The sequence below is a fragment of the Corvus hawaiiensis genome, chromosome 2 (assembly GCF_020740725.1).
Source record: "Corvus hawaiiensis isolate bCorHaw1 chromosome 2, bCorHaw1.pri.cur, whole genome shotgun sequence".
In the NCBI taxonomy this organism is placed as follows: domain Eukaryota; kingdom Metazoa; phylum Chordata; class Aves; order Passeriformes; family Corvidae; genus Corvus; species Corvus hawaiiensis.
In genome coordinates, this window is record NC_063214.1 from 44,119,957 (window position 1) to 44,137,564 (window position 17,608).

Sequence of the window (17,608 nt, forward strand, 5' to 3'; positions counted from 1 at the left end):
ATTAGGAGATGGGGGGACTGAATAAATTGGGCTGAAGACAGGACAGACTCAGTGAGTGTTTCAATTGGAACTTTTAGAACTGCAGTTCTAAAAGAACAAACCCATAGTAGTGTCTTTTGCTGCCAAGACATTTACTCATGAAATCCCATGGGTCTTCCCTATTGAAGTTGATTACACTACTGGAGTTCGGGTAAAGTTACACAAAATCTCCTGTGGAAACAAGAAAATACTCCCTTTGAGAAAGAACTGAAGTTTTCTCTTCATAAATTCCTCAAACTACTTATTTAAGCGTGCTGACATCAATTAGTATAATTCTCTCCTGGCATAAATGAAGAAGCTGAAGAACAGAGACTTGAACTAGTTTCACAAGGGTCATAGGAAAGTAGATTTATTTGTATTTGAGAGTGAGTAGGTTTTGCATACAAACAAAAAGTTTTTGGACTGGTTGTCAGTTTATTTATGCCCTTTGCCCTGTGCAAACCTACTAGAATACACTTGCTGTTTATAAAGCACAGTTAAGTATCAAAATGGTATAAAAGTGTTCATATATAAAAGGGCATAAAAATATTGCTATTAACATTGATAATGATTTATCTGCTGCATTTTACTTGGCATACAATATGAACTGAATTTCTTCAATTACTTTGATCGGAAGTCCATTGAATAAAAGAGCAAAGTGTAAATGTCAAGGAGCTGAATCACAGAATATTCAAAAGCTTAAAACCAAATGCTACTAAAATACAGTTTCTTGTACAGAGAAAAGCACTGTACTTTTTGATCCCCACTGCACTGTCATATTAAGGATGGTGGCAAGAACAGAAAGAGGAACAGGAGACTTGGCTTTTTGCAACAACAAAAACAAGAGAACAAATGAAACATTTTGAGGTACTCATGGTAATATACACCAGGGAAGAACAGTCTATGGGATTCTCTGGACTTGTAAGAGCATGGAGTTGAAGGTACACACCTCAGCCTTGATTAACTTCTCTTTTGATATGAGCTTCTCAAGCACAAGTAGTTTTCCAAGCACAAACTTTGTGAATTCTATTTTCCACAAGCCAAATTAAAATTTAAGCAGGAACATAAGTGCTTAGAAAGATTATTCACACCAGGCAGTTTCTAACAAATTTTAAAAAGCATTAAATATTTATGTGACAAATTAGCAATTTACACTATAAGGACAATTTCTTCTGTTTTGCAAATGAGTATCGTTTCAGATTATGTGGTTTGTAATGTATTAATTATAATGTTCAGATACAAATTTCAAGCCTGAGGGAAATCTCTATGAAGAAAATGCAAGATTTTTTTGTACTAAACTGCATTTTGGGACACAGCAGTCATGAGAACATGTTCTTAGTAAATTACATGATACAGCTGCTATAGCTGAAGTACTGCCAAGATCAAGCTGTATATTTTAAGCTTTGAAAACACATTATTGAAAATATATGCTCACTCCAATGTACTAAAACATGGGATATAAACTTTTCTGTATCAAAATGTCCTGGTTTGTCAAGAATTTAGTTGCCTTGTGCCCAGTAACAAAGTTTTTCTCACGTTTGTGATAGATTTGGTTAATGGGAGGTTTTGTTTATGCCTACCCACAGTAACACTAACGAAGAAGGAAAAAATGAAATATTGGTGCAGAGTAAAGAAGAACCCTAATCATCAATCATCCCTGGGGGTGGGCTGGATTCTTCTGAAGGCAAGTTAGAACCTGCCCCTTGCAGTGACTGTCCTCATCAGTTCAAGCACTTCCAAGGAGATGATCACTGGTGATGGTTCATGGCCCTGCAGTGTTCATGAGCTGCAGTGCTCACTTCTGTCAAGCTGGGACTTCTCACACTTCAATAAAAATGTTGGTAACAGCTACAGTGGCTTCTTCAGAGTAACAGGAGAAAAATGGTCACTTCTACTATATGAGACATCTGGGATACTTGTCTACCTTAAGATGACACAAAATCATGCCTTTGACCATTTCTATCCACTGAATACAAAGACCAGACAAGCTCAGTTGCATAAGTCTTCATGGCTGTCATCTAAAAGCAGATGAATCTGGAGATCCCACTTCTAAACCCACTAGCATTCAGTGGCTTGGCCTGTCTGTGCTCTAAAATATGGTGTAATGCAGCAGATTTTTATCTGGAATGTCAGAATTTTCATTTGAAATCCTGTAGCTCTTACTCAAGATCTGTCCCTGTAAATCTTGAGTACCTTAAGCTTGTATTGCACAATCGGCCTCTAATAAAATTTGTATTCCTCCACGATGTAAAAAGCTTTCCCCAATACTTAGACATAATTCTGTTTAATCCAGAACAGTGTGAGAAAACTTTGGACAAACTATCGATATGGGGATTTTCTTACTTATTTTTCTTCTCTTCAGAAGTTCATAAGCCCTTCTATATCTCTTTGTGAAATACTTTTGGGTGAACAGAAAGGAGATTCTCTAAGGGATGATAAAATCTACTCACCGTATTTCATACTTCAAGTTTAAGAATTAGGGGAAAAATAATATATGAAGGCAATGCTTCATAGCAGGTCTGGTTTAGATGTGGAAGCTGCTGATACAGAAACTGTGAATTGCTGAGCTCAAGTAATCAACAAGATTTAAAGAAACAAGTAGGTAGCAAGACTATCTTGTTATCCTAATAAAGAACAAAAACATCTGGAAATACTTCCTCATCAAATTATGTTATTGTTTTATTAGAAACCAAAAGCAGAACTAAGTAAGATGAAAATTATCTGTTACTTCCTGCAGATGTTCTGAAATATCTAGCATCAAACACAGTCACAGGAGACAAAATACTTGGCCTTGAGTCCAGTTAAGTATGAAAGGACCCTTGTTCCCTCTTTGAAATGTTTTTTTGTATTAGTGTTGTTAGCAAATGAAAATTTTTTACCATATCAGTCTTCCAAGCAAGAGCAGCTGAATGTTCACAGTGAAATACCAAAATATTCAGACAATGGATCACAAAGGCATTTTTAGTCTGGTACATTTAATTTTTTTAAATCAGAGTAATATATTTGGTATTGTGCTCATTTTAAATACTACATTGCTTGTCACACTACATTTGGCAATAGACCTCTTCAAATATATTTAACAAATTGTTCCATGAGTAATAACTACATATAAAATATCTTCAATGGTTAAAAAAATCCATATGTATTTTCTTCATGGAATACAGTATATACATTACGATCTTATAGTTTTAAGGTACATCAAATTTTGGGCTTAAACAAATTCACAGTGTACATTTTACCTCTGTAATAAAAATCTTCCCTTTAAAAGTGCCTGGATCTCAAACTGTGTATATGCATTTCCTTTCACTGGGTTTATGGAGAGTGAAGGTTTACCATCAATGAGCACTACAGCAGATCCACACTGTGTATCACAATGACCAAAAATTAAGACTTCTGATTACTGAAAGTGAACATTGACTGTCCCTGTTACCTCAGATTCTGACCAACAGATTTTCCGAAGAGCTTCTCACAGATGGAAGATGTGCTTCGTGCAGCATGGTCTCTACCACAGACATTCAGTGGACCTGAACTAACTGCCCACTGTTTCAGAAAACCAAAATTCTCAGGTGGAACTCCAATTCAGAGGCCAGTCCTGGCCAAGGGAGATGGCCAGGAACTATCCAGGAGCCAAAAGGCAGTGAAGTTACTGTCACACTGCCTTCCAGCCTGAGGTCACACCAGTTGCCTGTGCTCTACTACCTTTGAATCCTCACATTCCTTCTTTTCCCTCAGAGGGAGAAGCCTTAAAAGTTTCTAAACCTGAGTTCATTACACCTGAGGCCCACAGGACACACATTGTCCCCCACACTCTATTTGTTGCTACACTTCCGTGCCAAGCACTTCCCCCACAGCATGACAAACACTCATGGAGCAGGCTGACCTCAGTCCCTCACCTCCACCTGTCTCAAAGTGATTTCAAAACCCATTCTAATATATGGGGTTTTTTCCCTGAAAATACACAGTGATTCCATCAACAATTTTTTAAAAAGAACTACCAATAAATCCAGCTGGAAACTAATCTAAACCCATTAAAAATAATCTCCAGCCTAAAAGGGAGAGGCAGAAACATTCTAATACATTCCACAGTAAATAAGTGTCACAAAGCTAATTTTAAAGCAGTTACTGACAAGCCTTTTTAAGTCTTAATACAATTCTTTTACAGGTGTGTTATACACCTTGATACCATGTTATAATTTTTCACAGCCCTTTCACTAATCTCAGAAAAGCTTAAAGAGAAGCAGACATGCCCAATGGAATGCATGTTCATAACACTTCCAGAATTAGTGATTGTCAAAAGAGAGAAACACAAATTACTGTATTAACCAAGGGAAAAATGACATGGAATTTATGCTGTTCCTATCTGGAAAGACAGAAACCAGCTGATTTTCCTGCACGGACATTGTCACACAACAAACAGCCAGACACAGCATGGGATACCTCATCTCCAGTTTAACAGAAAGAAACTTTTAACTATTGCAGTGGGCAGGGTGGAAGTGTTGGAGCTTTCCTTCTCACAGGGAGTGAAGATTCTTCATTAAAAGAGTCCTAAAGAATACAGCACAAGAGCTGAGCTTTCACCAGTGGAAAAAAGGACATGGGATGCAAATCCGTAAAAGATGAGATTTCATGATTTTTTGGAACAAGATGCTTTTGTTTGCTATCGATAGGTCTGAAGAAAATTTAATGATTTAAACAGGTTCAACTGTTTAAATGGGAAACATGGTCCTCCATGCATGACATTCCCAGAATTCTAAAAGAGGTTTGCACCTAACATTTTAGTATCTTGCACCTCAAATAAAAATGTTACATTCAAACCCCTACCCTGCAGTTTGGGAGGTTCAGTTCAAGCTGAACGTAAAAGCTGGAGAACTTGGGAATTCTGAAACAGATTGGAACATCAATGGTTAACTATTTTGGATTAAAGAAGGTTTTCTTCCAGCCTCAGCAATAGCTTTTCGATGAACTTGGTGAAAAATATTTCTTTCTTAATGCATTAACTCTCATTGGAACCTAGGTATCTCAGGATAGTCCAGTGGTGACAGGGATCAGTAGGGAAAAGTACAACACAGTGCTCTGAGTGTCCTGATATCTACCTCTACATGGAAATGTTCATAAATTATTTTAATATCTTAGACATTTTTAAGAAAGGCAGTTAGCTTCTTTGAGCTTTTTTGCTAGTTGGGGATACTGGAAAAATTCAATAGCTTTTGAGATATATATATATGCCTGGAATTTTTCTCTTTTGCTTCAATAAAATATATGTAAGAATGCTTAAAAAACAAAATTTGCAAAAAATAAACAGTTAACAGAGGAGAAGTTTAGATCTATGCTTTTACTCTTTCATGACTGGGCTTATCAAGATTCCACTGGAGCTCTAAAAGAGGTAAACTAAATATTTAAATTATCTCAGATCTACTATTCTTCAGCAGGTAAAGAATAAATATTTTTACCGAAGTGGTATCTCCTCCCTGCTGTAGACCTAGAGGATTTGCCACTGTGTTTTTTCAATAAAGAATTGGAATGATTTAATTTCTGAATCTTTGTAGAAATGTGAGCTAGACTTGAAAACAGAAATATGGCTTTAAGTGAATTGTTAACATTCTGTTGCATCTCTTAAACATTTTGGTTATCTCTTGCTTTCTTCTTCCTTAGAGTCAATTGACAGTTTTTCCCCAAGTTTCCTTATAAGTTCTGCCAGATCTTCAGAATTCTGAGATTTTTCCTCAAGGAGTTCATACCGGAGACTCGAGATATCCTGTTTAATTTCCTTCAGTTCACCTGCAACAGATTTTAAAAAATCACAATATTAAGAAACAAAAGAAAAAAACACCATATCCAAATATCTTACAATTATCATGGGTTTTTTCTGTATTTCTTTGTTGAAAAGTAGATATTCTGCTACCTGTTGGTGAATCATAGGGTGAATCTATGTTGGAAGGGACCCACAATGATCACTGAGTCCAACTCTTAAGTGAATGGCCCACACAGGGGTTAAATCCACAATCTTGATGTTATTAGCACCATGCTCTGACCAGCTGAGCTAACCTCCATGGAATGGTGGCTTGGGGATAGGAATATGAAGATGCAGTTCATGAAAAATCAAACAAATCTGAAGGCAAAAGTGTGAGAGACCACATGAATTCACAAAACTCACATGATCTATTTAATGGAAGCTGCTGTTCTGCTGAAAGAGAGATCACAGAATCATAGAGTCACAGAATCATTTAGGCTGGAAAAGACCTCTAAGATCCCCGAATCCAATCATCAATCCAGCACCGCCCAGGCCACCAGATCCTTAAGGAACTAGGTGATCTTTAAGGGCCCTTCCAAACCAAACTATCCTGTGATTCTATTATTACTAGACATAGAAGCACATTTTAAAGCTTGTCAGATCAGTGATAGTAGGGAGAGAAGAGACAGAAATCCCATTCCCTCTTCAATCTCATGTTAATTTTACATCTTGCACTTGTAAACACGTCAAGTGGATTAAGTATTTTGCAAACATTTTTTTCAAGTGGCATATGTAACCACTTTAGCTTGTTTTGATTCTGTGATGAAATTCATCAACATACTCACCTTCATTGACTTCATCACTTTCCTTATCTATCTGAGCTTTCAACACATATCTCTTAATAAGACGCTTCATTATTTTCTGCAGAGAAGAAAGAAAGAAAGAAAGAAAAAGAGTTTTCTTAGTTGGACTAGTATTGCTATGGTATTTCAAAGTAAGAGCTCTTGTCCTGGTTTCTGCTGGGACAGAGTTCATTTTCCTCTTAGTAGCTGGTACAGTGTGAGTTTTGTGTTTTGTATGAGAACAATGTCGAAAACACACTGGTGTTTCAATTGTTGCCGTGCAGCGATTACCCAAAGTCAAGGACTTTTCAATGCCTCAGGCTCTGCTACTGAGCAGGTGCACAGGAAGCTGGGCTAGAGGAATATTTCATACCACAGACCATCCTGTTCAAGATTCAGACTGGGGGAGGCTTGGCCTTGAAGGCTGATCACTGCTCCTCTATCTCTCCTTTTCATTACTACTACTACTACTACTACTACTACTACTACTACTACTACTACTACTACTACTACTACTATTATATTTTGCTTTATTTAAATTAGTGAAGTATTCTTAACTCACAAGTTTTACCTTTTATGATTCTCCTCCTCATCCCATACAGCTGGAAGGGGCAGTGTGGGGAGAGTGAGTAAGCAAATGTGTGGCACTTAGTTGACAGCTGGGATTAAATTATGACACATCTGTTACCTTCTGTTGCATTCAGGTATTTCAGTGTAGGACTTGACAGGAATTGACAGGTTCAAGTAACTGATTATATAAATCTCTGCTTTCATTTAGCATAGGTATTTAACCTTTATGATTATTCTCACACACACACACACACACACACATATATATATACTTGAAAGTTACAAAACTAAGGACAATCTTATGAATGTTCTAATTAACAAGGTTTAACCTACTACTGGAGTATGTAAGAATGCTTAATACAGTTGCAGCTTTGATCTCCAAGAAGATGAAGCCATCTGGCCTCTATTACTACCTGAAGATGATAATGATCCTGCTGATTGCTAAACCCTTTTGTTGTCATTTTATTTGAACCTATTTTGATATATTTGCTAAGTTATGTTTTCCCAGAGTTGGGCTTAGAGAAAATAGGACCCAAAATTCTAAGAGTCATTTAAATATCTCAGCTGGGATTCATCTAACCAAAGACAGATACTTTTTAATGTAAATATACATATCTGTCACGTTTACTTCATTCTGTGGATAAAAAGAGCAAACCTGAGAGCACAGTTCATCTGAAAAAACTAAAATTGATCAAACAGATCATACCATTAGAATGACCAACCGCTTGCTAATAATAAGGGGAACCTATGCCAGCAAATTTATTGTATATTTTACCTTTCCAGGAAAAAAAATTCTGCCCCTGATTCTCCCACTAGTTCAAATTACTTCAAAAAGAACAAGGTACCCAAGTACATTTTAGGATACGTATTTCTGCCTTTGGGTTTAATATTTTCCTAGGATGTAGTTCATGACAACATGATACTTTTTCTTTTCCATTTTATGATATAAAACATACATAGATTTATGTGCCTGCCTTGTCTCCACAATAATAGAGCTGACCAGAGCTAGCTGTGAGGCGAGTCATCCCAGATTAGTGGTCCCAGGTCATCACTACAGTCATGCTTGCAAGGTCAGCAGCTGTACTGTTTATTATACTAATTCAAAAATGTTTCAAATATAAAGCCACACATATTTGTGGGGTAGATTTTTAATGCTAATATCTATCCCTGCATCATAATGAAAGTGGTTGTGAAAAAGTCAAGGAGTTTTTGGAACTGACTTGTGTAGACACTGCATAACTTAAGAAAGGAGCAAAGCTAGCCTGAGCAAGGGAAAATCTTTTTTCTGTCTTGTGGTCAATAAAGTATACTTGTTTTCTCTACCCTTTTTCATTCAGATTGTCTTTTTATACTGCCCAGACAGCTCTTGCTTCTTCCTTTCCACCTACTCTGTAATATTGCAAGAAGGAAAGCAGCAGTCTCTGGACCAGAATAACTGAGATTTATGTGGACTGTGTTGGGTCTCTCTATACTTAACTGCTCAACAAAGGCTCATTGCAGTTGTTTAGGAGGCAAAGGAAAAAGAGACTGCATTGATAGGATAAAGGCTGACAGATACTTGCAGTGCTTGAGGCATTTGTATCTAGAGGTGTGCCACAATAAGCTGATCTGCTTCAGCAGATGGAATGGGAAGATTTGGAGTTTATTTTTGGTTTTCTCAATTCACATTGTGCAGTTGAAGACAGCCTGTCTCTAAAATTAAAAACACTTTTCTAAAGCACATTAAAATATTGCACTATAAAGGTACCATTTAAGAAACTAAGAGGAGAGAAAAACACCCTCAGATTGTACTGCAAATACCCAAACCACTTCATTTACTCCTGATATATACAAGGTCTGTGGATTTATTCTTGACTCATGTTCAGTATCAATTCAAAACTGTCCTCATGCCATCAGTCTGCCGATTCTAATGCTTCTTGATTTTATTTAAAAATACACTGGTTTTTACCTGGTATTGTCTTGGAGGATTGTTTAAACTGTTTAAGTGGATTTCATCTGAGCTTCTTATACTTGATTGCTTCCTTTGACCAAGCTGAAATGGAAAAAATATTTATAGTACAAAATAAATAAAAGATCAATAAGTATATCTCATGTATATATCCTATGACAGAACATTAACTGTTAAGAGAATCTTGGGAAATGTTAAATTATTGTGGTAAAGTCTTCATACCTCTACATAATTTCATCACATGAGTTGAAAAAACCGTTTCAGACTGTGATGTCAGAAGGCGAGAACCAGGAGGGTTCCTTCCTTTACTTTGCCTCTCACCAGCTCCTAACATTCCCAAGGGACCAGAGCAGAACAGTCACATCCCTGTGGGCTCCCCTGGTGCACAGGAGGGGGAATCCATGTCAGGAGAAACGCAGCAGTGGTGCAGCTTTGTAGGAAAGTCAGGGCAGGGTGTGAGAGAACCAGTGAAAGAAGGGTGGCAGCATTATCCCTTTCCTTCCTTTCATGGCACTTGCCTGTAACTAATGTGACCTCTACTACCACAAAATACACAAGAAGTTTGCTTCTCCCCTCACTTGTACTAATGGTTGAATGCAATAAGTTAAGCAGCTTGTTCCAGGGACCACGAGATTATCAGGTGCCATTTCTGATTTGCATCTTCTTCACTACACATGCTGAAAGGACATCCCTGGTGAAACGCTGAGGATGCAATTTGCAGGCTTCATTACTGATTTACGTCTTTGAGAAAACCTAAGCCATCACAAAATGGTGAACTGGGACTCAAGCTGAATGACTGGGCTGCAATAAGAGTGAACAGCAACTGTAAAAACAAATAGTATTACTTCAGATATAGAGTGGGGCCAGTTCAACTAGCAGTGCAAGAAATATAAATCATGATGGATCTGGATGAGGAATAAGTGGGACTGTCACTAACAAGCTCCCTGAAATTATACACGGTTTAACAAAATTTTTACAGTTTCAAAGGATGGGACTATCAGTGCAGTGTCTCAAATCCTGTGGGATCGTGTTGTACTTCCAGTGAACTTCTCTATGTTGTGTCCTAATATATCAAGCATCTACTGATAAGAAGACTGGGGCCCTTTGAAGCCTGTTAAGTACTCTGTGGGATATTCTGGGATATAATTTGTTGGGGATGCAAATAGGCAGATGCTTATATTCGATGCTTATGCACCTGTACACTGGGAATAATTTAAATACTTTTAGATTTTGTTTAGCATTCCATAGAATCACAGAATGATTTGTGTTGGAAGGGACATTTAAAAACATGCATCCCAATGCCTCTGCCATTGGCAGGGACACCTTCCATTAGATCAGGCTTGTATTTTGATACAAAAATTGATTACATCTATTGGTAAAATATATTCATTAGCAATTAATATAAAGTGTTCACTGAATTTGGGAATTTTTTTAGTTCTTTAGAAAGATTCAAAGATCTATTTGCACATACTTTAAAAAAACCTTATCTATTCTATGTTTACTTGACTAAGCAAAAGTAGTGATAAAAGATAAATGGCATATAAATATAAAATAATATTTCTCTCTTACATATTAATCTACACACAGATGGAAATTAACGATGTATCAAAAGGGCAAATTCCTATTTCTTCATGCTTGAATAAAGCAACCTTAAATATTCTGAATATATATTAGAAAACAATCATATCAAAATGTTTTAACTTAAACTAGGTATCTGATTTATAATAAAAAATAATGGCTAGTGAATTCACACAATCACTATGTAATCACTATGTTTTTCAGGATTTTAGAACTAATAATACTTTCTTGGGCCTCGCCTTTAACACTGGGTTAAAAGAGGAAAACAATCTTCCTGCTATTTCAGCTCCTGGATTTCTCATGCACCATTTTTGGAAAAAATACAGTAGAATAAGAGGAAGGTCATGCTTCCTCTGCAGCAACAGAGGGAAGTTGCCTTGGGTAAAGCTGCTCTAGGCTGTGAATTTGGGCTCCAGCTGTGTGGCTGGTATCCCAGCACTTCTGGATCTCTGACTCTGCAGCTGTGATGCCATCCATGATCCTGTTACTTACCAGTTTATACACAATCTACAAATTCATTTATTTTCCTTAGGTATTTTTTAGTATTTACTATGTATTTTATTATATATTTTAAAAGCAATTTTTCATGCTGGTTACCAGTTTCAAATTTATTCTACATTGGTTCACCTCAAAAGTTAATCCATTGCTTAATTACAATTTGATTTTCACTTGAAAAAACAAAATTGGTAGTATGTAGTGAGTTAAGACACTGCAAACTTGTAAAACCAGGCTCAGCGTAACGCCTTTATCTTAACCTTCACCCTTCAGCACATTTTAAAAGAGAATAATGTACTTTTAATTAGCTACAGAGCGCATCTTGAAAGTTGGCTGGTAAACCAGGAGTCTGTAACTTCATTAAATCTTCTTACGTGTACCAGCAGCAGGACACAAGCTCTATTGTAAATTGCTGAATGACCACTAGGTGGCAGAGATTGCCAAGATTTCATTATAACATCTAATAACATTTTAAAACTCTCTTTAAGCTCTCTTTAAACTCTCTTTCAAATTCCTGCCTACGTCTTTTTTCTTTTTCCAAAATTAGTACTAGAGTACACTCAGCCTGTCACATTGATGACTGACCTAGAATTTGTATTTTTAAGTTAACATTTATTGAACATGAGCAACCAGAGGGGAAATGATATAAATTAAATAAAACAATGATATAAATCCCAACAAAAAAAATTATTCTCCTAGAGTGTTGTGTGAAATATGAAATGCAGGATACGTGGATCACTGCTCTTTGAAAACACTTTCATCTTTAAACTTCACTCTCATATCGTCATTCTCTAGTATTGCTTAAAACTCAATGCAATCAGAATAGTAATGTAATTATTGTAGCTGTTTTGTTTAGCACTTTATTAATGTCTTAAATCAGAAGCTGCTGTCAACTTGCAATTCCAAAAAACTGTACGTTCTTGGATCAGAAGGGAGGGTTCCCAGAAAATGACTCAGTTTGTGCTCCTATAACCAGACATCATTTGTGCAAATTTCAGAAACACTGTTTTAAACTATGAGAGTTAAAACTAACATATTTTTTTTGTTTGAGTGGGGACTTAAAGCTACTTCAATAGATAGTTGTCTCTTACTTCTTTTCTGAAAGGCCATGTTTTAAGGACAAAATTTAAATATATCATCTGTCACTGCTGATTTTTAGCTCAGGAAGATGAGCAAGTTCTGTGACACCTGAACAATAAACTTTATCAATGCCAAGGCAATTTTTAAATATAGAATAAAAGTCAAAGTAGGGTTTTTTTTAAACTCTCCTTCTTCTTATTTCTCTCTTTTATTGGTTTGAGTTTCTCACTCAATGTTTAAAATGCCAATTCTAGCTTGCAACAGGAAATCTATGGATTTTATTCAACAGCCTGGAAGAAAACATCTTCACAGTCTTTAGTATTGTATTTAGATATTTCTCAGGAATTTAATTTCTGGTGTACTACACTTTGAACACAGCTATGTAAATTACTTGCTGTTTAGCACTGACAACATCTGGCTTTGTTTTCTGCCAACAATAATCAGGGCAGAGCTGGATCTAGGAGCAGAATTTCCCTCATTCCCAGCCTAGCTCTTGTCTTTACACTCACTCTGAAGCTGCTGCTCCTTTTGCACTGAGAAAAAGCAGGCTGTGCAGCAGAACAACCCACAGGCTGGGTGTGAATCAGTAACCTCAAGCGTGCATTAACATTATTGGGCACTGCAATGCAATATCTTCCATCAGTAAACTTTTACTGTCCTCCCAGGTAGGACTTGCATCAGAACCACCTTCTATCTTCCTAGGCACAGTGTGGCAACAGGAATGGTCTGGGGACAAGACCTTGCAGCAACCCTAACCGCAACACAAGCTACTTCAATAGTGGCAAGCCCTTCCTGAATTGGCCTCAATACCCAGATAAGCTACCCACATTTTACTAGCACAAACACAGCCATCAAGCCTTGGGTCTGGTCTTGCCAAATCTTTCCTTATTTTGCACAGCTCATTTTACTGATAGTAGCTCCCTGCACAGGTAGCTTCTTGTTCAGCAGTCACATCAGCACCAACCTGCTCAGCACTAAATGAATCAAAAGTCAAAATCCCAAAAGCCTGAGAGTGCCTTTGAGAAGATGCCATGACAGCCTCAACAATAATGAATCATCAACAGTGGATCAAAAAGTAACACAAAACCACTTTAGCTACTTTTTGGAAGTGCGCAGGGCGGCAGTATCTCATAGATTCAGATAAAGTCAGCTCCACAGCATGTGGCAGTCCAAAAGGTAAGTAAAAATGTAATCATATGCCAATATCTGCTGCAAAATGCGACTCAGACGCTTTACTTTTTTCAACATAAAAGCTTTTTCTTTTTTAATTTGATTTGCAGTTTTATAGCTGCTTTGACTGGGGAGTAAGCACATTTCATTTAGCATTAGTTACACTACAATCTGCAGTGAGTGTAAAGCATTAATATTTGAAGACTTAAAATTAATTCAGGGTTAGGAAAAAATCTGATAAACAGTGTTTGCATCCTTACAGCTCTCTTCCAGAGGGACTGCTGTAAAAGCTGACAAACCTGTTACTGTTTTATAAAGAACTGGTAATTATTACACTTTGCACCTTTCTAGAAACATGAATTTCTAAGTTTGAATGGAATTATAAAAATATATCTTCTTTCCTTAGGCTGTATAAATGGGACTTTTAAGTGTACCTGTTTTGTGGGAACATAAATTTCATGCTAAAAAGTCTTTAAAACAGGCTTGTAACCTACTTACATGCTTTGCAAATCCACAAATTAGGTGAATTAGAGAAAGAACCATTGGTTGTTTTCCACCATCACTCAATTTTAAGTTCATATGCATCTCCTTGAATGCGCAATATTTCAGTGATGACTTTATCACTCACAAAGGTTTTAAAATCAAGTTGCATCAAGAAGCTTGATGAAAAGTTTTGCAAATGTCAGTAATTAAAAGCCTGAGAAAATGCAGTATCATTTCTGTCAGGTCTTAAATACATTAGGATTAGATTTCCCGAATAAAATGAAGTGAGATCTGTGAAACACCAGAAAAATTTCTGGTAATAGAGATGAGACATTTGAACTTAATAACGATTTTGACTTTGGTGACAGTGTTTGTAATGCCTATGTTTGTTTTCATAAACTGCTATAAACTTAACCAGAGGCACAGGGTTTTCCCCCAAAACTCCATTTCTTCCTTCTAGAATTGCGAGCATTTTTTCCTTTCGTACTCTTCAGCTGATAAGTGTGAAAAATGTGCTGGTAACATTAGTGACAGAGAACTGACAGACCCTTGTAAATTCTTTACTGGTCCCCAGTCTAATGACTAATGGCTCTTGACTACAGACTCAAGAACTCCTAAACTTGAACAGCCCTCTGCTCTGACCACAGCCCATTTTAACAAAGATCCTACCACATTTAAATTTTCACAGAAGAAAATTTTTTTCTGCCACCATGACAAATCCTAACTTTCTTTTTTTTGGTGTGTGTATGTTAGCATATGCTCACATTTCTACCCACTGCATCTGATCAGGTGCCTTGCATGACTCTTCTTCCCTAACATGTCACAATAGGGCTAGAATAGTGCCAGTCTTTACATTTACAATACCACCTAACAGTCCATGTTCTTCTAAAGCAGTTGATTTGATTTATACCAAGACAGTGCAGGAAAAAATACACTGACTACAAACCCTTTAAGCACGTCCAGTGAATCAAGTCAAGTGCTTTTTACTGCAGCTGTGCAAGTAAAACAGGTAACAAAATATTTCACAATAAAAGCAAGGTGGATTTTCAGTGGAAGCAGAGACAGGCTACCAAGGGGGAACTTAGAAACTGCCCAGGCATAGGAGGGTGGCATTAGGAAGGACAAAGCTCTCCTTAAGCTGACATTTGCAAGGGCAGTAAGAACTTCTACTGCTACAACAGCAAGGCAGACAAGGAAAATGAGGGCCTACTGCTCAGTGGGGAAAGGTATTTAAATGACAGTGGATGAAGGTAAGAATGAGGGACTTGATGTCTTTTTTGCCTCAGGCTTCATCACAGTCTCTCAGGCCTCTGTGCTTAGCGAATGAATTCAAGGAGACAAGGAAGAACTTGGCCCAGGCAAGTCCAGAGTGCTACATCCACAGGTAGCTACATCTGAGAGAGCAGACCAACACCTTGCAAATATGCTATCATCTCTGAAAGACCATGGATATTGGGAGAGGTCCCCAAAGGCTGGAGAAAGGCGTCAGACCCATCTTCAAAAAAGGTCAAAACTATGATCTGAGCAACACTGGGCCACTCAACCTCCCTTCAGTAACTGGCAAAATAATGGAATGAAAAATGAAACCTCTTGGAGCACATGCAAGAACAGATGGTGTCTGGAAAAAGCATGTATGCGTTTCGGAAAAGTAAAATCTGTCCGGCCATCTAGACGGCATTCTGAAATGAAATGACTTGCAGATTAGAGAAGAGCAGGAGATGTCTTTGGATCTGAACTTTAGCAAGATATTTACACTCAATTCTGTTCTATTCTATTCTATTCTATTCTCCCACATTAGTGACTGACTCAGTACAAATGAAATATGTTGGAAATTAATGGGTAAAGCAGGGCAACAATAAAATTGAAGTTAAAATTGGCTTTATCTTCTAAAATTAGCAGTCAGTATACACAAGATAAAATTACCTCGTTCATCTCTGCGTCTTCCTGAAAGCTTTTCTTTTGGCACAAAAATGGTTTAGAAATACATTTTTTGATTCTGATTAGAAGATACAGCAAAGATTTTGGGCTTGGCACTAGGTTGAAGGGTACTGGAAGAGTTCTCCCTTCTTCAAAGTAGGAAAACCAAAGTTTAGCCCTTGCAAATTTCCATTCTACATCAGCATCATCCTGTAAAACAGAAACACAGCTGTTAATACACTGTTAATAGCACTTCGACTGTTGAAGATGCTCTAGCTAAACGTGTGTTTCGAGTGTAACTGGCTGAAGTTACTCTCAAACAGATCAAGATCTATGAAAATCAAAATTTAAATTAATGGAACAGTTCTTATTAATCCATTTAAAATAATGCAATTGCAGAAGGACAGAATGGATTTAATTTAAACATTGTTTATTCCAGAGAGAGTGCTAATAGTCTGCAATACAGGATCATAATGACAGACTCCATGAATAGTCTATAGACTTTGTTAACATGAAGTTTAAAAAGTTAGGTGATTCTTACCTAATTCCTTCCACTTGCTGGAGTATATGATTAAACCAGATATCCTATCATCCCCATGGTTTATGTTTACCATTTATGATCACCAAACCACTCTATTCCTCCCTGTAAAGTTTAAGAGGGTTTTCTGCAGAAAGGACTGACATCAGTTCAAGGTTGTGACTCAATACTGCTGTACCTGTTTTTAGAAGCTCTTTTGTCCAATCACTGTATTCTTAATGCTCCAAACCTGATAGGTTTGCTCTGTGGCCTCCTGAGTCAGAAGAGTGTGAACCTCCCTAGACAATGTGTTGCTCCTGCTCAAGCGGGACAACACTACAGCCCCCAACCAGAGCCCAGAACCGGGTACCAGAGTGGAGTCAAACCTGAGTCTGCTGCTTTGGCAAGGGCACCCCCTGGGGAAGTCTGGGATGGCCTAGCTCCTGGAGATTTGCTTACTTTTTCTCTAAACAGTGGTAATGATTTAGCCCTCTGTTTTACATGGAATGCAAAAGTTCATTATGATTTTCAGTAGCCCTGCTGATTACTTTGCTAAGTGAAGTTTTGTTCACTGCAGAGGTCTAGAGCAACACTTGTTTCAATGAAAGAATACAGCATGTTGGAGACTTGCTTGCAAGGTCGAGGCATAGGAAAGAGAACATCCTCGCAGCAAGAAGGACACTTCTCAAGTAATTACAAATGAGGCAAATGGATTCACACCATGTAGCCCATACTCTTCAGGACACATAACACAGTTCAGCAGTAGTTTCCTATTCCAGTCTGGTTATTACTACTGCAAGCACATGCAACTAAGTAACTGCCAGGTATTTTATAATAAAAATGAACAGTGGAATTCATATTTTCTTCTAATATATTCCAAAAGCCTTTGTGGTACTTGTCTTAAATCAGATGTCAACACGAAAACTTTCCAGGAGCTTTAGACAATTAGTTGTAACAGTAAATAGGGTGATATTTCATTATAAATGGACTTTTTACCTCAATTTCCTGGAATGAACTGTTGATCATTGCAATAAGCATGTTCAGTAAGACGATGACCATGGTAACATTATAGACTCCATAAAGAACATAACCAATATTTTCAATAAATTTGTGTTTATAATTGATCACAACTGATTTAACTTCTGAGAGTCCAAATATAGCCCAGAACAATGTTTTGAAACTTTCTTCAACACTAAAAGGAGAAATTGGACAAAAGCATATGTTATTGAAGGAAAGCTGTATATTCTTATCGTAGCAAT

At 37.2% G+C, this 17,608-nt stretch overlaps 1 protein-coding gene across 2 annotated transcripts in view; it reads right to left on the reverse strand.

Annotated features, from left to right (window-relative positions):
• Nucleotides 1-372: 372 nt before the first annotated feature.
• The window catches only part of TRPC6 (transient receptor potential cation channel subfamily C member 6), an 83,808-nt gene continuing 66,572 nt past the window's right edge, over nt 373-17,608 (reverse strand). The window contains exons 8-13 of one of the 2 annotated variants that reach the window (XR_007201748.1): nt 17,346-17,541; nt 15,839-16,042; nt 9,110-9,193; nt 6,595-6,670; nt 5,921-6,202; nt 5,708-5,796 (exon numbers count right to left, since the gene is read on the reverse strand). Coding sequence is in view for 1 of the 2 variants with exons in the window: in XM_048295282.1 (XP_048151239.1) it covers nt 5,645-5,796; nt 6,595-6,670; nt 9,110-9,193; nt 15,839-16,042; nt 17,346-17,541 (712 nt within the window). In the remaining variant the exon portion in view is untranslated. Of the gene's footprint in view, nt 5,797-5,920; nt 6,203-6,594; nt 6,671-9,109; nt 9,194-15,838; nt 16,043-17,345; nt 17,542-17,608 lie in introns of both variants that reach the window. The other variant, XM_048295282.1, reaches the window with a different exon arrangement.